We start from the raw sequence: 22,545 nt of genomic DNA on the forward strand, positions 1-22,545 counted from the left end.
GGTAATTGTATGTATTGTTTTCCATGTAGAAGAAAACGGTGCATTTTCTTTGCCTTTCGATATATACTGTGGTGGCAGGAAGGATAGCGTCGAGACATGTGGATGCAGAGATCGTGAGTTCGATCGAAAGCGGTGGCATGTACTTTAATTTTGTAACGTTGGGAACAATAAATTCCGATACTTATGACATTAATTCCGGAAGCTGTGGAACAGCTTGAAATAATATTTAATCGATAATGCAGCGAAACTGTATAAAAATTATTAAACAGTTGCGAAATGGTTGAGAAAGCGCCTTCCGAAGATGTTACCAGGCTACTTGTCGTATAACTGAAGAGATAGAGCAATTATAGGTATGAATAAGACCTGCCAACACAGCTTAAAAATAGCTGAGTAGATTCACCAGTTTTGTTGGTAAAAGGATCGCATAGAAGCTTTTGTTCGTATGTACAGCGCCTTTACTCAGCTTAAAGCTGTAAAAAGAGAGCTTAGAGAATGTTTACATTTGCACTAAATGTTAGTTGGGCTGTCAGGGAAACTCACTTTTCATAGGCGAAACAGAAGAAACATTTTCCAATGCCAAAACAAAAGTTGTGGAGATTTTGAAGATATTGTTTTTGGAAGATAATGTGCTTAATGAAGAAAGAAAAAAGAACCTATCAAAATATACAATTATAGGATATCGTGAAAGAGGTAAAACAAATAAATTAGAACATAACTATATAATTAATTGCATTTGAATATAAATATTGGTAACACTATAACGGCGCCAATGATTTTTTTTTAGAGAAGAAGGAGAATGTGAGGTGCGTATGTTTAATACCTTTCCCCTTACATGCGTATGTTTAATTCCTTTCCCCTTACTGGCTGACAGCTGAGACGGTAATGCATGCGTTTGCTATGATCGCAATATCAGTGTGTGCGTGATGTGGCCGTCAGTCTTCCAATCGCCTCCTCAGTCAGTCAGTGTTAGATCTCCGGTGAAGTAAGTCACATTCCGGGTGATTCTTCCACACTGTTATAAGATGGCTGACAGTCTCCCAATTTGGGATTGTCGAATATTTACACCGGGTTTGACAAAACGCTAGCTCGCCTTCAACAGCGCTATTACTGGCCAAAAATGGCAAAGGACGTTAAGAGCTACGTCCAGGCTTGTTCGACCTGTAAGGAGGTTAAACCGTCATACGTGCAAACGAGCCCAGAAATGGGGAAAATGCGTTGCGCGTCCCGACCGTGGCAGATCATTTCGATGGATTTTGTAGGTCCGTTGCCACGCAGTCGGAAGGGTAACCAGCATATCCTTGTCATATGCGACTATTTTTCAAAGTGGGTGATGATTCAGCCGGTGAAGAAGCTGGATAGTTCAACCATGTGTGTGATTTTGAAGAATCTGTTGTTCTACAGGAATTCTGTCCCAGAGACTATTATCACGGACAATGGAAGCACTTTCGTCTCGAAAGAATTCAAAGAACTACTAGATACCTTCAAAATTACACACTGGTTGAACTCCCGCTATTATTCACAGTCGAATCCGATGGAACGCGTTAATAGGACGATTAATGCGGCCATCCGTACGTACGTTCAGGAGGATCAGCGCATGTGGGACACGAAAATCCCCGAGATTGAACTAATGTTCAATACCAGCGTCCATTCGTCCACCGGGTTTACTCCGTATTTTATCACCCACGGCGCAGAGCTAGCGGAAAAGGGATCCGACCATCGTCTTGCCCGCCATGGCGAAGAGTTATCTGCGGAGGAAAGGGAAGAGAGGCGCAAAGAGATGTTCGCGAAGATCCACGAAATTGTCCGTAAGAACCTAGAAAAGTCCCATGAAACGTCCAGGGACCATTATAACTTGCGAACCCGAACCTTCGCTAAGTCTTTTTCGGTATAGGAGAATTTATTCTTTGCGCCAATCTTTCCAATTACCTCTCTCCTGTTTTTCCTAAAAATAGGACCAACTTTTCCGAATGAAATTAGATACTCACTTGTTCATTTATTTTAGTCCATTCATAGAGCTTAATGACATTTGAACACACGTAGACTAGCATACGCTCGTCATACACAGTTTGTTTTTGTTTTCCTCAAGGAAACTTGCACACCCTTTCCAGACTCATCAAAATGCATATAGAAATATTACCCAATTTTATAAATTTATACTCGGATACTGGGTGTTTTTCATGACAGAGTGCATATTGTTTTCCTCTAAGGTTCACAACTACATCTACACTAGGGCACCCATACCATTGAGCGTGATAACCACTATGCCAGTCCTGTGATCGCCGTCGTCAGATATAATGTTGTTGTTGTTTCCTCCTCATGCCTTCTACTTCTTTTTCTAACCCTTTGTTGACATTTTTCTGGTAATTTGCCAGAGTCAAACTCAGGGGATTGTTTACTAGTAAAATAAAATCTGCCCAAGGTAGTTAGATTCCTACCTTGGAAATCGTAACGCTCGAGAGGTTTAGTTCGAAGATGTTAAACCACCCCAGAATATATAGTATAGGGATCCCCAAAATTACAATGATTTAAAAGTAGAATAATAAATTGCGTGTGAGAAATTTATGTTGTTCTTGGTAGATCAAGTTTTTTGAGCCAAACAACTGTATGAGTGGAACGTCAGAATGAATGAATTCGTGTGAATGGTGGGTATGAATGTATGTATGGTTGCGATTTTTTTTCCCGAATAGTAGATTCGGTGAATAAATAAACAAAGAAGAGGTCCGATAATATTGATTTTCTCTTCTAATAATAAGTAGCTAGTTTAAGAGTATTAGTATCAAGTTGTATATTGCGATTTTTTTCACCACTTAGACTTTAGTGATCTGAATTTCGTCTTTCTCAGATTTCGCCTTCGATTTCGCTGCCCCTTTCGATCACCGCCGCCCATGCAATTATCCTGATGTTCATGACAGATTTCTCCGGCCGGCTCAATGTTTACCATTTTTTCTTTGTTCTCGATTAACCAGCTGGTCTTGTGTACACAGCAAAACCAGCTAGTCCTCCGATGTTTACAGTTATCGTCATTGTTCTCATGCTCCAGCTGATCGTGTTCTCGTGTCAAAACCAGCTGGTAGTGAGTGAAATCAAGGATGAAAGGTGGATGGTGTTTGAAAATGTACCAGAAGTACATTATTGGCAGCTTCTCAATTTCGTCATGAAAGTCTAATCATTCGTGAAAATTACAATATGACCTAATTAATTTATGAATTTTATGATTTGTAAATCATGATTTAGGGATCACATTTTTATCCGTGCGTTCCTCAACTATGGAGATATAGTGCGCTGCTGTTAACTCTACTTCCTCCATCGATTCGCCATAGACCACTAGGGTGATATCGTCGGTGAAGCCAACAATCTTAACACCCGTCGGAAGAAACAGCCTCAGTACGTACATCGCATTTCATAACAGCGGGCCCAGGATTGAACCAATAGTAGTACCAATTTCTATCGCTTTCATACAGCGGGGATACGCATTCACAGACGCCTTTAAGGCAACATTTGGGATACCATCGGGTCCCGCTGCTTTTTTTGACGCTAATGATTTCTCAACTTCTGCCAGCTCTTCGATCGTCACCCTCGCCACTTCTTCTCCTTCATCTGCTGCATACGGAGCTGGTGGCCATGGGCTTGTGGGGTGATGCGGGAAGAGTTATCGATTATCGATTGCAGCAGCTCGGGCGACTTCTTTTGCGGTGCCATGGCACCTTTTGTCTAAGCCATTACCATTCTGTAGGCGTCACCCTACGGATTCGAGTTGGTATTCTGGCATAGACTATCAAAGCATGCCCGTTTTCGACTCTTGATTTCCTTTTTGAAAGCTAACTTTGCCTCACTGAATGCTGCACTGTGTTCTTCTTTTCTGCTTCTGTGCGTGCGCGTTGCATTCTTCGTCTAGCCCGAAGGCAGATTGCTCAACGATTTGCAATTGATTAGTACCACCAGTACACCGTCGGCCTGTTCTCTCTAGGAGGGGCTTTAATCGGCATGGAAGCATCACACGTTCGTGATTCATTCATTTATTTAGTTAACATCTAGACAGATAACACTGAATCAACAATTTCACGCCACAATACTCGGTTCGTGGCCGCAGCTCTCCATCCTCGGTTCTGCCCCACGCTCGCCAAATCGATGCGCACTTGATCCGCCCACCTAGCTCGCTGCGCTCCACGCCTTCTTGTACCAACCGGATCCGACGCGAACACCATCTTTGCAGGGTTTCTGTCCGGCATTCTTGCAACATGCCCTGCCCATCGCATCCTTCCAGCTTAAGCCACCTTCTGGATACTGGGTTCGCCGTAATGTTGGGCGATCTCATAGTTCATCCTTCGCTGCCACACACCGTTTTCCTGCACACCGCCGAAGATCGTCTTAAGCACCCGACGTTCGAAGACTCCAAGTGCTTGCAGGACCTCCTCGAGCATCGTCCACGTTTCATGTCCGTAAAGGACTACCGGCCTTATGAGCGTTTTGTACATTGTACATTTGGTGCGGGCGTGAATCTTTTTTGACCGCAGCTTCTTGTGGAGGCCATAGTAGGCCCGACTTCCACTGATGATGCCCCTCCGTATTTTACGGCTAACGTTATTGTCAGCCGTCAGCAACGATCCAAGGTAGACGAACTCGTCGACCACCTCGAACGTATCCCTGTCTATCGTAATACTGTTACCTAGGCGAGCCCTGTCGCGCTCGGCCCCACCGGCTAGCATGTACTTTGTCTTGGTCGCATTCACCACCAGTCCAACTTTTGCTGCCTCGCGTTTCAGGCGGGTGTACAGATCTGCCACCTTTTCAAATGTTCGGCCGACGATGTCCATATCATCCGCGAAGCAAACAAATTGACTGGTTCTTGTAAAAATCGTACCCCGGCTGTTAAGCCCGGCTCTCCGCATAAAATCTTCTAGCGCAATAATGGACAACAGGCACGAAAGTCCATCACTTTGTCTAGTCCCCGATGGGATCCAAACGAACTGGAGTGTTCGCATGAAACCTTCACACAATTTTGCACACCTACCATCGTCGCTCTTATCAGTCTCGTGAGCTTCCCGGAAAAGCTGTTCTCGTCCATGATTTTCCATAGCGTAGAGGTCGATACTGTCGTATGCCGCCTTGAAATCGATGAAAAGGTGATGCGTTGGGACCTGGTATTCACGATATTTTTGGAGGATTTGCCGTACAGTAAAGATCTGATCCGTTGTCGATCGGCCGTCAACGAAGCCGGATTGATAACTTCCCACGAAATCGTTTACTACAGGTGACAGACGACGGAAGATGAACTGGGATAATACTTTGTATGCCGCATTTAGAATGATGATCGCTCGAAAGTTCTCACAATCTAACTTGTCGCCTTTCTTGTAAATGGGGCATATTACCCTTTCCTTTCACTCCTCCGGTAGCTGTTCTGTTTCCCAGATTGTGCCTATCAGCCGGTGCAGACAAATGGCCAGCCTCTCCGGACCCATCTTTATGAGTTCAGCTCCGATACCATCCTTACCAGCAGCTTTATTATTCTTGAGCTGGTGAATGGCATCCTTAACCTCCCTCATAGTGGGGGCTGGTTGGTTTTCATGCTCCGCAGTACTGACCAAGGTATTTCCTCCGTTGTCCCGTCCTTCATTGCCTGTGCTCTCAGCGCCATTCAGGTGCTCGTCGAAGTGCTGCTTCAAGCTCTCGATCACCTCACGCTCGTCCGTCAAAATGCTCCCATCCTTATCCCTGCACATCTCGGCTCGCGACACGAAGCCGTTGCGGGATGCGTTGAGCTTCTGATAGAACTTACGCGTTTCTTGAGACCTGTTAGAAATTCTATGTTATAAGGGACCTTTTGTCCACGGTCCTGGCTTTATCCTGGACCTCAGGGTCGTTCAAAATGGCTCCGTGAAGGATTTAGAGGGTGTGTGGAACGACTTCCCTAAAACTGAACGTTTTTTCTACGTTAAAGCCAAGGTGGATTAACTCACAAGTGAAGAAGTGAAAAATAGGGATTAGCTACGTAAAATAATTCACGACTGCGAGAGTAGTTCAATTCAACATCTTATATTCATTTTGTTTCCATAGGAATTTAAGGAAAAGGTAAGGGATTATTGAGGCACATACCGATCTACTTCCACCTGACAGCATACTTGACTGGCTGGATCGGAGGATTCCGGCGTGGCATGCAACTTCGGCCCGTAGGATTGGATTTCCGGTACCTTCTGCATGTCGTTTCGGTCCACTTGATCTCCTCAAAACTGGGCGGCCTTCAGCTCCGGAATATTGGGCCTTCGAAACCTTCTCCGAGGGTGGCTTCCCGTTCCGGACGAGTGACGTCTTCGCCCTTGGGCGGATTCCAGCCTTGACTTGGCCCTCGGCGCACTTCCGAAGAACTTCACTTGCAACTCCGGCGGGCTTGCTAGTAGTTGGTCCTCGTCCACAATCACCACGGCACAGTCTTCGGGGTCACTCTTATTCACTGCGATCCACCACCGGGAATTGTAACGGCCGATATCTTGAGGTTTTCGGTCCCGCAAACTGTTCACTAATAGAGACCCCGCACCACGATTGGTATTGGTTTGGTGGATTTTGGTGGCCCTCTTCTTGTTGAGTGTGGTCTGATTTTGCGGAATGATTTTTCCGTGAAGAGGAGCTCTTTCCCGCAAAATCGCCTCACACTCAATAATAGAGACTGTCCACGAAAGGATTTTATCAAGGGAATAAGAGTTTGTTGTGACCCTCCTCTTGTTGAGTGTTAGGGGAAGGCGTGGTAAAATGAACACCTTAAGGAAATCATCTTGTATCTGATAGAAAAACGAGGAATTTGTATAGTTCTATCGCACACCATCAAAAATAGGGATGTAATCTATAGCAGCGACAAAAATTCTGACTAAAAAATCTAAATTTTCATATATTTTCATCGCTATCAAAGAGCGATGCAAATGTTCATTTACCTGCACTATGTGGGTAAAATGAACAGCGGTTGGTGGTAAAATGAACACCACGCAAAAATGTGAGCGAAACAAATATTTCTGAAAATTTTCATTGCCCTACTGAAAATACATCCATTAATGATTGTAACCCATTCAAAAAGAATTCTAAAGATATCAGATTTGACATCATATCATAACGATATTTACCTCACTGAAAAACCTCAAGTATTCCGCGCTAAAAGTTACGTCAGTTTTAATTTTCAAACGTGGTTTTCTAAAATCTTAGTTTTTGTTGACATTTTCACTTCAATTGACCTCCTTATCAACTCGAACACTCAGATTTATGCTTTAAATCGCCCGTGCGTGATAAAAATTCATCGAAAATGGTTTTTTCTCGGTAAAAGTCACGGTGTTCATTTTACCACCCCTGTTCATTTTACCACCACTTCCCCTACATTGATTTTGTGGAATGATTTTTTCAACAAGAGGATCTTTTCCACAAAATCACTTAACTCTCAATAATAGAGTCTGTTCACGAAGGAGAGGGACGGTCGAGGAGTTCTTATGATAACAGTTCTCTCTTTGTTGAAAGTTATATTAATTTAGTGGAATGATTTTTTCCATGTAGAGGAATCTTTCCCACCAAATCACCTAACTTTTAGCAAATGAGCCTGCTGCTACAAGTAAATTCTCATTCACCCCTAGGACAACTAGGTCGCAGTAAACCATTTTCAATTGTTGGTAACTGCCAATTTGGAAAAGTGATTATTCTCTCAAAGGAGATCTTCTTTTCGAGATTAGAAGCTACTGTTCAATATCAATGGAATTACTGGGAGTGCAATTTTTTTATAATTTACGATCGATTTGAAGAAGTGAAGTTCTTAAATTCGCAGTGGATTATAAAAATAAGTTCTCCTACAGTGGCTCTCTACCCCTGCTATTTCAGTTTTAATTTGAAGGAGTGAGTGATAAAAACTACTTCCCCTTCAAATTATATGAAATAACACCGCGAGCCTAATCACAGTACTTGCTAATCAACATAGAAAGAAATTAAATTGAAATGCTTAAATTGTATCGAAATAGTATACGTAGTCGGAAAATGCAGCCTGTCAGAATAAAGGTTCGTCAGAATAAATCAGATAATGTTCCTCCTCTCATCATCAATCTTAGAAATTAAACTTTTATTTTATTGCGATTTTTTTCACCACTTAGACTTTAGTGATCTGAATTTCGTCTTTCTCAGATTTCGCCTTCGATTTCGCTGCCCCTTTCGATCACCGCCGCCCATGCAATTATCCTGATGTTCATGACAGATTTCTCCGGCCGGCTCAATGTTTACCATTTTTTCTTTGTTCTCGATTAACCAGCTGGTCTTGTGTACACAGCAAAACCAGCTAGTCCTCCGATGTTTACAGTCATCGTCATTGTTCTCATGCTCCAGCTGATCGTGTTCTCGTGTCAAAACCAGCTGGTAGTGAGTGAAATCAAGGATGAAAGGTGGATGGTGTTTGAAAATGTACCAGAAGTACATTATTGGCAGCTTCTCAATTTCGTCATGAAAGTCTAATCATTCGTGAAAATTACAATAATATCAGGATCACAAAACATGGTTCCTGGAGTCGTAGAGTACGCGGCTCTCAATCGGAAGGTTCGTGGTTCGATTCTCAGTGTGTGTTGTTTTTTATTTTGACGATCATAAACGGATGCGCGAAACAGCATTTTTAGCATTTGAATCATGATTCCGAGCAATCAGCAACAAAAATCTAACGCGTGTGCTGCGTTACGGCAATCTGACTCATGATATCATTGTGGAGATGGATACTTAATTATATTCATTGATCATTATGTGCAAAATACTATATGTTTTGATCAATACTAGCATTCACGAATTAGGCCCTTTTCAGTACTCAATCATTGGGCTGCATACTGCTCTTGAGGATTGTCAACGGTTTTGAAATTGTGTAGACTTTTCGAATTGTAGAAGCTAACTGTCATTCTCTCAATAATGAATTGAGAGAATTGAGAAATTGAGATATCCTCTGTGTGCAAGAAAATGACAGCAAAGAGAGAGTAAATCGGAAATCCGACTATGCAGTAATTACCCGTTGAAGGTCGGGTCAGTTAATAGGAGATTGTTGCGAGCAACGGACGTTGTCTCGGGGAGATACGACAATCATGAGTCCAAATCATGGTGTATTTTCATAAGATGAAAACACGCTGGAATCATGATATCATGAGTCATAATTTTTTTTTTTGATTCTGATTTCTACCCTTGTGGATGAAGTCTGGGAAACTAGGACTTGCAACGACCCCCAGCCTCTCGCTGGTTCACCCATGCTTCTCAGGGTTTAGTTTCAATAATCGATTTTTAAGTTGTTTTATTGAGTAAAACAATAGGGAAACGTTGTGATGTTTTTTTATACCGGTCGATACCCCAAATCGATTTATAAAGATGAACATAGATCAAAATTTAAAGATAGCTTTCGACGATTCAGGTTGTGATTTCGATTTATATTTACCTTAAATTACCAATGAACTGACATTACCGTGATCCGGGGTAACATTGATTAGTTATGGAGATATTTATGATTTTTTTCATTTGAAAACGCAAATGTCGTAAGTTTTATATTTTTAAAACAAGTATTGGCTTCCACTGTTCGTGACCATACACTATTTTGGTTTTCAAAAGATTTAAGTACCTATGTTTAAATAAATGTTTTCAGTGATTTTTTTTTATTTGGCTGACTGAATCATTACCCCTGAAGCCAAATATGAAGACCAAACTCTTACAAGTCATTTACTTTTTGAGTTATTTCAAAAATTAAAACACTTCGAAACGCGGAATACGCCTAAGTGTATGCAATTCCCCAAGGTAATTCTGCATTCTTTATAGTAGTTCGTTAATGTTGCCTAATTAAATAAACTTATGAAAGATTTGACAACAGAATCGTTTCTGACGATGTCCTTTTTAAAAACAACTGCATTTTCCTTGTTCATACCATTTGCAGAATATATTTGAGACATGAATCTCTGGTAGTTTCATCCATAATGATAAAAATCATTGATTCAAAAAGTTGACACATTTACACATGAACAAAACGCAATTTTCGAAAAAAAAACCTAAATTTTTATTATTTTATGAATGTAAGAAAGAGAGGCACCATTCATACTTTTAAAATGTGTGAATTAATTAGGAACATATTCAGGGTAAGTTACGGCAAAAGTTTTATTGTACTGTTCTGTTACCTCACAGATGCGGCATAACTGTGATCTTTCATTAAAAATTTCGGGCGAATATTGTTGACGCTTTCGATAGAACTGTACATCATAAGTATGCAAGTACATGCTCGAAGAGTGTTTACGATTCGCCAGATAAACGAACCTTTTAAAAATGCAACACCACCATCTCACATTTGGAAGACCATTACAACGAAAATAGAAATCGTTAAAAGTTTACGATTGCTGGGTCTAGATGCTGTAAGCCTCCGCCGCATTATGAAAACGATCTCTCAATGAGGTCACCCGCCATTACCGTCGCCGTTGATTCTTTAAGGTGGAGAAGAAAAATATTCAACGTCGCTTCCTACTGTCACGTTGACCTATTCAAAAACGCAATAAACACGTTGACGGGTCTCAGCCCTTGCAGTCAAGTGCTGCGAATGATTATTGAGAGATACGATTGTTATTACAGGTAGTAGTTCCCAAGTTCAAAGTTTGAGATTGCTATTTTTTTCAAACTTGGTGAGAATTGGATCGTTCTTTTCTTCTTTCGGATGTTACGTCCCAAATGGAATAAAGCCAGCTTCTCAGCTTCATATATTGTAAGAGCCCTTCCACATTTATGTACTAAGAGCTTTGCCGGAATCCGAACCTTATCATAATCCTGCTGAATAGCCTAGCTACGCGTTTACCACTACGAATATTCTTTTATTATCATTTCAAACATCCGAGATGAACAAACTTACGGGTAAAAATCTCATTAATAATGATTTTAAAAAATCCAAACATTATATAAATTTCTTAGTTTTAAATGGTCTGTGCGGGGCACGCTATCATCCGAATTTAGTAAAACAAAATTGAGTCATTTTTAACATTCTGACAAAACAAATAAACTAATATCGTTAAGAATTTGTATTTAATTGCTTTGCGTTCTGCCTTCTTATAGCGATCATAAATATCGTGATGTACGTTAGATAGTCTGCTTATCGGTGTCAGTTTGAGAAACACTGTTGCGAAGAATAGAGATCACTCACGGCAGTAACTTAGCGTAACCCTCGGAACGGTCTTCTCATCCGCACAAGTCATTCGTTTGTTCTTCGATGTGACATGAAGACCAGAGATCACATATTGGCTCACGCCTAGGGTATTTGCGAACCTGACAGCAGCGTGTTTGAACAAGGTTTGCTATCATCACATGGCGAATAATGAAATTGACGGACAAAGGTATTATGGAGAAGTTAGCCGAGCGTTTGAAAGGATTTCATCAGCTCCTAGCTACGGTAGGGTGGAGGTCTCTCTCTCTTTCTGGCGTTACGTCTCCACTGGGACAGAGCCTGCTTCTCAGCTGTGTTCTTTATGAGCACTTCCACAGTTATTAACTGAGAGCTTACTATGCCAATGACCATTTTTGCATGCGTATATCGTGTGGCAGGTACGATGATACTTTATGCCCTGGGAAGTCGAGAAAATTTCCAAGCCGAAAAGATCCTCGACCGGTGGGATTCAAACCCACGACCCTCAGCTTGGTCTTGCTGAATAGCTGCGCGTTTACCGCTACTGCTATCTGGGCCATTACGGTCATTACGAGGAAAATGATTGAGCATAAATAGATAATGTGCTAAATGGGGAAATCCACGATGCAAGTTTACGGTCCCTCGTTGCAAACAAAATCTGTAAATATTTGCAACTTATTCATTCATAAGTAGATTAGAGCTCTGTTTCAAATATTTTTCATTCATTGATTCATTGACTCATTGATTTATTGATAGGAGATAGGTGTTTTATTTCACTGGTTTGGGTTAATTTAAACTCCGAGCATCTGTTAGCAGGTTTGAAGCTTATTTAGAGTTTTTATCATGCCGTATTAGTCCTTTAACCCTTCAGTCGTCGCGCGGTTTGTCACCGTCAGAACCACCACGCTGATGTTGTGTACGATAAGCGAGGTTTTTTCACCACTGTTGTACAAAATACAACAGCGCGACGACTGAAGTGTTAATCTTATCAGAGCTGTAGCAGAAGATGCTCAACAGGTTCTCATAATGTACCGCGGATCATGATTGTTACAGAGGGCGATAAGTGAAAGAATTTGCTAATTTTTAATCCTAAATTAGTCTACCAGACATAAGTTTAACTCTTGCATAAAAAGTGTGGAGAAGACTCTAAACTTGAATTATTGAAGTTTGGCTGAAATTTCAGGCAGAGATTTTGTTTATATAAGAGAAGCGCGAATACTGAAACCAAAGGTTCCAATCGAACAAATTCAATGAGGCTCAGAAAGATATCGCAGAAGAGACTATGGATGTGTGTTAGTGAGTAGTTTTATTTTGATTACATTAGAAATTTACAGATTTTGTTCAATTTCATTTCATTTTTTACGTAAAAACATTCCTTTTACTAGAATGAAAAGTGGGTTATACAATTGCGTAAGTAATTATTTACAAAACTAGTGGTCCCGGCAAACTTTGTCTTGCCATCAAGTAGGCTGTTGCAAAACGTCATGTATTCCCCCATACAAAATGACACCTGAGTCTTCTCCCGTTTTCCTGATTATTCCGGAGATTTTCCCAAACTTTTCCCTTGCACGAACACGTCGCATCCCTTGTCGAGTGCAACAATGAAAAACTTACATCAATCCGTTGATCCGTTCCCAAGTTATTTCGTGACATACAAACATCACTCCATTTTTATTTATATAGATATACTACGCCACGCCATTGTTTGTCTACACTTTGGCGTGGTATAGTATATTTTGTGAATAATTACTTACACTATTGTGTATCACACTTTTAATTTCTGTAAAAGTGCTTTTTTCAATGAAACCTGTAAAGTTTTTAGTTTGTACGTAAAAACTCGATTTATTTATTAATTATTTAAAGGTAAACTACTCGCTCATTATTGATAACTTTAATGGACATTTCATTATAAATTAATCATTAAACAAATTATTATGAGATGGATTTATTTTACCACAGTGCAAAAAAATACAAAAAAAAAATAAAAAAAACTTTTGAAATTGGATATTATTCATTACAATGGTAGTGATAAAAATTACACAACGTAAAACGATAACATTTTTGAATGTCTCAAGGATCAAAACAAGTGGGCTTCGTGGCCTTGCGGTTAGCGGCGCCAGTAGTCTAGGCGTATTGTGTCACGAATTGTAGGTTCGATTCCCGCTCCAGTCAGTGGAAACTTTTTGTCAAACGAAAATTCCATCACTGGGCTACTGGGTGTATCGTGTTGTCCGTTGCCTAATGTTAGTGATCGTTCAGTCTGTGCAGCCTTATGTGCTGAAGACAGTGTAAACTGTCTTTTTAAAAATATGTTTTTTTTTCAACCTGCTTAAGTTCCTTTACAAAATTCTTTATTTCGTTTATATGGCAAGATACAATATTTTTCTAAATCATCAAAAATTAACTTTTGAGCATCGAGGGCTACGGAGCTTTTCAGAAAAGTATTCTGCATAATGTTTGAATTCTGTAATAAATTAAGCAACATTACCGCACCCTAATTTTCTAAATTCCTCAAACCCAAAAATTCGTATGTTCAAAATCAAAACTAGTCTTAGTTAAAAGCAGTTTTCTCCAATTGTCCTCATTCTATTAAACAGTTATCTTTGTTTGACTATAACTCCATACACTCTACCGATTTCAAATCTTTAACATGCTTTTAAAGCTAATTTAGGCTGATACAAATATTAATTTTCTTTTATGTCCGAGACCACTTGGAAGGTACGAGGGGGGGGATAAAAATAAATAAGGAACAAAAAAATAAAAAGGAAAAAATAAGTTATTTTTTCAAATTTTTATTTTTAACGATAGTTGTTAAACTTTTTCCAATCGTCATCTGGATCATTAATTTACCTGGTTTTTACTCTAAAAATTAAAAAAACCTAACTGATGTCAAAAAAATGATGAATCTTTTTTTTTCTCCTCTTCATAATTTTCGAATTTTTGAAGGGGGGGGTGACATAAAAGAAAATTAATATTTGTATCAGCCTTAGTTGTTTTTTTTTTCAAACTGTGTATACAACATATTTAACTAAAAATGGTTTTGATTTAGTTATTTAATAAAAATTGTACAAAAACATGTTTTTTTTTCAAAAATTCCATTTTTTTCAATTGTTTGCCGATTAAACGTTATCACTTAAGCAGAAACTGGTTTTTCTCATTTGTTGTTTTTCTTTGTTTTCTCACTTGTTTTTTTTTCTCATTTGACCTTTTAAAAGGTTTTTGCAACATTTTTTTAAATAATTTAGTAGCATTTTTTTTTTTGCATGTACCAAAAAATTATTCACTATTTTACATACAAAGATATCGACCGTATATTATTCACTATTCTACTTGTATTTATAACAAGATGCTTTAAAAACTACAGTTTAATAGTAAAACTAGGTGTAAAACTGAAACAATCCGAAGAAATTTTAATTTTCGTTGTATACACAGTTTGAAAACAACTAAATAAGTTTTAAAATCATGTGAAAAGAGTTGATATCAGTTGAGTATTCAGCTATGGTCAAACAAAGATGATTTTTTAGTAAAAAATAGGAAAAAACTAACTTTTAAACTAAGATTAGTTTTGGTTTTACATAAATTTAGTGTTCCCCACATTTCATAAATTCAAAGACAAAAACGCCAAAAGTTTCGTAATTGGTAGAAAAATTACGAAGTTATGTAGATTTTACTGATGGCCATATTTTATAACTTGAAAATTCATCTTGAAGTCGCTTGCGCCAGGTTTCTCTTCTATGTGATTAAAATTCAGAAGAGCACACGAATTTTTGGTTTACATACAAGTTGGCTGACATATTTAAATAACGCCTTTTCAACGGTCAACAAATATCTCAAAATCTAGACGTGTCACACTAGGGCAGATCGCTGTTTTCAACGGCCAAAATCCTTAGTATTCTGGATATGCAGGTTTGGTGTCTTCGACAAAGTGTTTTAGAATAAAATGCATTTTGATTCCTTTGGATTTGATCTAGATAAGTTAAAACTGCGTTCTAGCAAAACAAACTTACTTCTGCAAAATTGTTCATTGAGGCATTTTTGATATTTCTTCCAAAGACACCCTCCCTCTATCACTAACGTGGATAGCGCTATATGATGCTATAAAAATCAAAGCTTTAACATATTTTGTTCTGCAAAAATTGAAACCAAGTTGTCCCAATATCATAACGATATGTCATATGTTAATATTATATCATATATGTCCCATTATAGGTTTGCAAGCTCATCAATCACATTTGAAAAGAACGACGTTCGTTTCCTCATACTTTTTACGGACGGGACAAATATATGAGTGTGGACACTTATACGTGTTCTGTTTACTTACATTGCTTGAAGTACTTGCTGTACTTTTGGCTCCAGCGGATCACGGTTGGCAAATATGTGCGGATTCTTCTGCCGGATGGTGAACCCATGAATGAAAATCTTCTTTGCGTATTCCAGATCACCTTTGGTTGAGTGAATGTACCGTTGTAGTAGTAGCGGATCTGTCGAGAGGAGAAACAAACGATCGGCGTATGATTACCCTTATTGCAATTAGCTACAATTATTGAATGCCAATTCAATCGTCGGAAGTATAGGCACATTGTACGGCATGCCATCGCAATTCTAGGCACGTTTCGCGATGCGATTTGCGCGGTGATTCACAGAATAAGTGCTTGCTCTTCTTCCGGATGCAGCAATGCATCTGGGGAGACTATTACTGTCTATTTTGTCTGTAGGCCTTGGAACGGTTTTTGTATCGATATAACGCATTTGATAATTTATCAATCATTTTATAGTTATCCACAATATCCATCATAATATTCTAAGAAATATTAACATGAAATGATGAAATGATTGTTTGAAAATTAAAGTTGTCTACAAAAGAATAACTATTTATGTAGAAAAGATAGGTATATAAGTAGCTATATAATTAAATATATTAGAAAGTAAATAAGAAAACAAGTAAGAAAGTAAGTAAGGAAACAAGTAAGTGAATAAGTTAGTTAGTAAGACAGTAAGTGTAAATAAGTAAGTAAGTAACCAAGTAAATTAGTAAGTTAGTAAGTAAGTAAATAAGCAAGAAAATAAGTCAATAGGCAAATAAGTAAGGACAGTCAACTCTCTAAAATTCGATATTTAAAAGATCAGCGATATCCAGAATTATCGAGTCATAGAACATCTCGACACAAATAATCATAAAAGGAAAGGAACAAATTTAACTATTTTCAATATTTTTTATTACCACTAATGTGTGCTATATTATTTTTTAAAATATTGTTTGCCAACTTGATGACAAATGTTTAATTTTTCGAAAATTTGTTGTTTTGAATTTCATGTTTTTCAACCTTTATCAAAATTTGCAAGTCCTAATTCATCCATTAACAAGAAGCAGTTCAAGTTTCTTCGAACAAGAAAGGGTTTTAAAAAGATATCAAGTTATGGAGGGGAAATTATACTACACTCAACATCGACTTTGGAAGGCATCGAGTTTTGCATATATCAACCTATGGAGAGCACGAAGCAAGAAACTATGTGGAGATGGAAAATCAATCGGGATATATAAAACAAAGCTTGCATAGTAAGCAGGTTGATGAATAGTATGTAAATAAAGAAGTTATTAGGTAAGTAAGTAAAATAGGAAATAAGTATGTAAAGAAGTAAGAATTTCAGAAAGTATAGTGTCCTTTCGATTTAGACAATATTTTTGTGTTTTACTTAGGGCATTTTAATTGCTAATAAATCTTCGAGCTGTTTAGTAGAATACCCATAAGTAGATAAAAAAACCGAATTTAGTACTATACCATTTAATTCCACTAGAGTTTGTATCCTTTGACAGATATGCGTATTTCGACCTCAACTGTAAGGCCGTCTTCAGTGTCGTGTACTAGACTCGAGAAGTCGAGTCTAGTACACGACACTGAAGACGGCCTTACAGTTGAGTGTGATACAAAATTGGCGTCTTCGACAAAGTTGATTAACTAAATCAGTCCTATTCATCTAAAACCTTATTATTTTGGAAAACTTTCCTTAGGGTAAATGTTCCAAAGGTGGAGGTACTAAGCACGATTCAACTTCATTTAATCGCTTAAAATTCAAAAAGTGCAATAAATGTACCGTAATCCGGGGTAACATTGATCAGTTTTTAGCATATTTCTTAAATATTTAATTCAAAAATGCAAATGTTGTGAGTTTTGTATTTTTAAAACAAGTACTGCCACCCATAGCTCGTGACTATATACTGTATTTTGTTTTTTGAAAGATTTAAGCATGTTTACAAAAATTGTTGTGATTTTTTCATTTAGCTGATATGGGGTAACATTGGTCATCCATGTAAGCAACGTTCGGTAATATTGAAAATGTCGTTACTTACTTAAATCATGACCCCTGAAGCCGAATATGATGTCCAAACGCTTACATCTCATTTACTTTTTAAGTTATTTTAAAATTAAAAACACCTCGAACAGCGGAATACGCCTAAAGGTAGACAATTTCCTAATGGAATTCTACATTCTTAACAGTAATTCGGTTATGTTGCCTAATTGAACATACTTATAAAAGTTTTACAGCGGAATCGTTTTTAGCGATGCCATTTTTAGTGAGAACCGCATTTTCCTTGCTCATATCGCTTGCAGAACTTATGTGAGACATGAATCTTCGGTAGTGTCATCCTTAACCATTGAAAATTTAATCATTTTTTCGCAAACTTGACAAATTCACGCATAATGTTAACGCAATTCCTGCAAAAATCTTAATTTTTAATAGCTCATTAATTGTAAGAAAGAGAAGCAACATTCATGCTTTGGAAATGTTTCATCAATAAATGATGATACGAACTTATTACGAGATAAGTCATTCCGATCAATGTTACCCCGCTGATCAATGATACCCCGGATTACGGTACCTATTATTGTTGTAACGGAAAGTAGTGCTCTTTTACTTAATGAGAAAAATAATTTCATCGCAGTAGTTGCGGTATTTGTTGTTTTCTAATGGGATCCTCCATTATAGGAACACTTTACCGCAACTATTGGTACAAGTGAGAAAGATTTTAGCAGTTTTGGTGGTATTTTTATCAAATTTGAAGCAATTTGAACGATGTTTTCAACTATTTCCTGTATCAACAACCCAAGGAACACACATGTCATAATTGATGCATATTAACTCTTATATTACTAGATTTTGTCATATAAGAGTTAATATGCATTAATTATAACATGTGTGTTACTCGGGAAGTCAATACGTCGATTGGCAGCGTCAGTTCTGTGGCAAATTCAATGAAACCTGTATAAATAGCACTACCGCAACTATAGGAGCACCCACAACTAATGAATCACTTACCCTAGATGGCGCTAGTGGGCACATATTTTCTTCGCTTATATCGTAGTCCATTGATGAGATACAATATTCGTATCTTCGACAAATGTGATCAACACAATAAGACCTTTTCGCCTAAAGTATTTTTACTTATTTAGGGAAACACTCCCAAGATGGCGTAGTGGGTAAACAATTTATTTACTTGTATTCCAGTCCAGTGATGAGATACCGCATTAGTGTCTTTGAAAAAGTTGATCAACTAAATAATACTTAGTCACCTAAAACCTTAGTAGTTCGGAAAACACTTCCAAGAAGGCGCTAGTGGGTAAATATTTTATTCGCTTACTAGTGGTCCCGAAAAATTTTGTCTCGCCAACAAGTAGGCTGATTTAAAACGTCATGTAATCCCTCATAAAAAATAACACATTAGTCTTTCACCGTTTTTCCGATTATTCCGAAGACTTTCCCAAACTTTTTCCTCGCATTATAACGTCGAATCCCTTGTCAAGTGCAGTTTTGAAAAAACTTATGTTAATCCTTTCATCCGTTCTCAAGCAATTTCGTGACATACAAACACCACTTCACATTTTTATTTATATAGATATCCCAGTCCAGTGATGAGATATAGCATTGGTATCTCCAACAAAGATGGTCAACTAATGAGACCTAGTCTCCTAAACTTTTATTAGTTCGGAAATTACTCCCCGGATAGCACTCATGTTTTATTCGTTTTTATCTCATTCCAGTAATGAGATACAAGATTGATGTCGAATGTTTAATGACACCTATTCGCCTTAAAACCTATTAATATTTCCGAAAAAAAACTCCGAGGGTGGCACTAGTGGGCAATCATTTTATTCACATATATCTCAGTCCAGTAATAACAAAGCAGGTGTTTTCGAAGAAGTTAATCAAATATAACAAATACCTACGGAACTAAATTCCAAATGAGAGATACCTCAAACGCCCAAGGTATCTATAGATCATCGCTGTTACTTCGCAAGAAATGGCGAGTGTTCACGAATCACTGCTTAAGGTAAATTGTAAAAAAATGTAAATTTAACGATCATGGGTCCTCTCATTGTGTGATTGGTAACACGCCTGTTTAGCGGATTCTGGCTCGTGACTACGATTATCACCGAGAAGAAGTGTAACTGTTTCGCAAATTTCTTTTCAATTTTCCATTTAAACAAATTAAATAGTATATGTAATATGTAGATTGTTATTATAGGTAAGTAAGCACATAAATAAATTAATTTTGAGGCGAATGAATTAAGTTTAAAGCCTCATATATAAATACAAAAAAATAATACATTAGTGAAGTCTGGTAGTAGGTCTCTTTTAGAGCCTCGGTCACCTTGTTAATGCTACTCCGTTAAAGCCGTTCATTAATTATGTAAGACAATTTGGACCAATCAATCAAACTCTTCTCATAGTGAGTTTTTTTCCATGAAAATTCAAAATAATTTGTTTGGCGCGTAAGAAATCACAATTTTTGTCCAGCCAATTCGTGAGTTTTCCAACGCTTCTAACACAGTTAATTTCCACAGAAACCACCCTGAAAAAAATTCCAGGAAATTTCTCAGGATTTCTCGAGAAATATTTCTAGAAATTTCTTCTGCATTGCATCAAAAGATTACTCCTGCAGTTCTATCAAACATTTTTCTGGACATTAAAAAAGACATCTGAATAAGTTGTCTACATATTTTCCATAATTCATTCTAGGTTCTTTACCAACTAGTACTACAGAAATTATTCGAATAATCGCTCTGATCATTCCTACATTTTTTTTTCAGGGATGTTTTTCAAGTAATTACTTCGAAAAAATCAGGATATTAGCCAGTTATTCAATTCTTTATCTTGCAATTATTTAAGCATTTATATGAAAAGAGATCATTGTAGGGGTTGCTTTAGGGTAGCTGTAGAACATACACAAGTTTTAGCAGAGGTTAAAGATTTTCTTTACAAATAGATCCAGGATTATTTTTCTCCAATCTTTGAAAAAATACCTTGACATTTTTTTGGAAACATCCCTGGAAGAAGCCTGGATTTTTTCAATAGGCTTGGTACACAAATAATGTAACTCTAAAAATCAAGACTTTTGGCCTCCTCCCCCTCTATGCAAGGATAAGTAACGTTTTACCTAAACTCCCCTCCCTCTCAATTAATTACGTTACGCTCACCTCTCATTTTATTTAAAATTTGTAGAAAATATAAAGTTGCAATTCGGGGATATTTTATCCTTCCAAAGCATCTCATAATTTTTGATGACAAACATCTTCTTTTTTTTTAATGAGAAAATTGCACGTTTGATAATTTCCAATCGCGCAAGTTTGTTACGTAACGGTTAAAAATCCATCTAAATTGGAACAATAAGAACCGTAAGCTTAACCACCCTCATCTCTTTATGCGTTACGCAATTTGTGAAATTTCTCACAGAATTTCCTGGAGGAATCTTGATCTTCTGGAGTAATTCCTGAAAGTATCCTTAAATAATTTACGGGTTAAAGTCTTAAAAAAATCCTGAACGACAATTTTGCATGAAACTATGAAAAATCCCTGGACGCATCTTTGGAGAAATGACTGGATGATTTCTTTGAAATAGTAACAACAAGTAGGTGAGTAAGTAAGAAAGTTAATAATCAAACAAGCAAGTAACAAAATAACAATGTAAGTGAATATGTAAAGGTATTGAAATTTATTATTAATATGTAAAGGTATTGAAAATTATTATTTTATGGATGCTCCCTAAGGTTGCGTTCCTTAAGCGCACGCATTGCTCGTAAAACCGTGAAAACTTTAGCACGTGACTGGCGTACTTCATAACAATACTTCTCAATCCCAGTTGAACGACCCGGTTTTTTTTCAATGTGCTGCGTAAAAGAACATGATTGATCACGGTCTACTTACGAATATTCTGCGGTAGATGGGGTTGCGTTGTGAGCCATTCCTTCAGAGCTGCAGCACCTTCTTCCCAACTAGTTGCCTTCTCTATGCCCATCTTGGCGCTACCGGTCGGAATAGATCTGCTTGGGCTGAATCAACTCCACCGGCTGTTTAGCTATTCAAAACACTGTTGAGTAAAATGAATTTTGGGCATCAGTAACATCAACGTTTTTTGCACGATAATGCGTTGTTGGTAGCGACTTGGTCGTAGAGGTGTGGAATCAAAACTGTACTCTCATCTAGCAGCACCAAATTACCGACAAAAACAGATTCGGCTAGAGCAGGTAAAGTATCGGTAGTTAACAATAAAATAATCTGTCAATGACAACGGTTTAATTAATGGCGATTGTTCATCGGAACTGTTCGCTGGAGACTATAAAAACGTTTCACTTTTATAAAATGAGCATTTCATCGCTTACAGCTTTCTAATCTGATAATTGGTTTATTTTATTGCTCGTTTTCGTTCTTCCGTTGTCCTGGCCGTTGGCCTGGCCCCCTCCAGAATCATCCAGCCCCCCCCCAGAAAATTTTGATGAGAATAAAAATGAAAATTTTAACAAAAACTATTTAACATGAAGCGAAATCTTCTGATTCAATGTACATGACTCTTGTTATTGACAAAAATCTCTTCTATAGTAACGTTATTTTATGTTGAACATCTATAGTGATGAAACCTCACTTGTCTTATACAACATCAGCGTGGCGGTTCTGACTTCGGTGAATCACCGTCCGGCCGTCGATTGAATGGTTACCTATTTGTTAGAAATAGCTTCTTGTTGTTTGCGATAAGCGCAATTTTTCGACATTTCCGTTGCAAAAATATCGTGGTACAAAAAAAAGACAATATTCAGGAAATTGGATTCCCAATATTCGTTTTTTTTTTTTAATAATCCAAATGAATGCTATTTCAGCATAAAGCAGCATATTCACTGCATTATAATTTCTCATGTTTTTGGGGAATACCGTGCTCAAGGTAATGTCCGAAAAAAAAATATACAAAATTACTAATGGAATTTCTCAGATCGCGGGAATTTTTGTCGAAAAAGAAGGCTTGACTTTCAAATAATTTCGGCATGGCCAAGTTTTCTAAAATTTTTCAAAAAACTTTTCGACATTCTTTATGAAATTTTAGTATGATGAAATTCTTGAAGAAATATTGAAAGGTAGCTTCA

The 22,545-nt window shown here is 37.7% G+C and overlaps 1 protein-coding gene across 1 annotated transcript in view; it reads right to left on the minus strand.

The window, feature by feature from the left end:
- Nucleotides 1-22,545, minus strand: part of LOC5571395 (alpha-tocopherol transfer protein) — a 74,679-nt gene that overhangs the window by 20,986 nt on the left and 31,148 nt on the right. The window contains exons 2-3 of the mRNA XM_001653597.2: nt 21,338-21,500; nt 15,456-15,615 (exon numbers count right to left, since the gene is read on the minus strand). Of these exons, the coding sequence (XP_001653647.2) occupies nt 15,456-15,615; nt 21,338-21,428 (251 nt within the window). The 5' untranslated portion in view covers nt 21,429-21,500. The remainder of the gene's footprint in view (nt 1-15,455; nt 15,616-21,337; nt 21,501-22,545) is intronic.

Source organism: Aedes aegypti, chromosome 3 (genome assembly GCF_002204515.2).
Source record: "Aedes aegypti strain LVP_AGWG chromosome 3, AaegL5.0 Primary Assembly, whole genome shotgun sequence".
Taxonomy (NCBI): domain Eukaryota; kingdom Metazoa; phylum Arthropoda; class Insecta; order Diptera; family Culicidae; genus Aedes; species Aedes aegypti.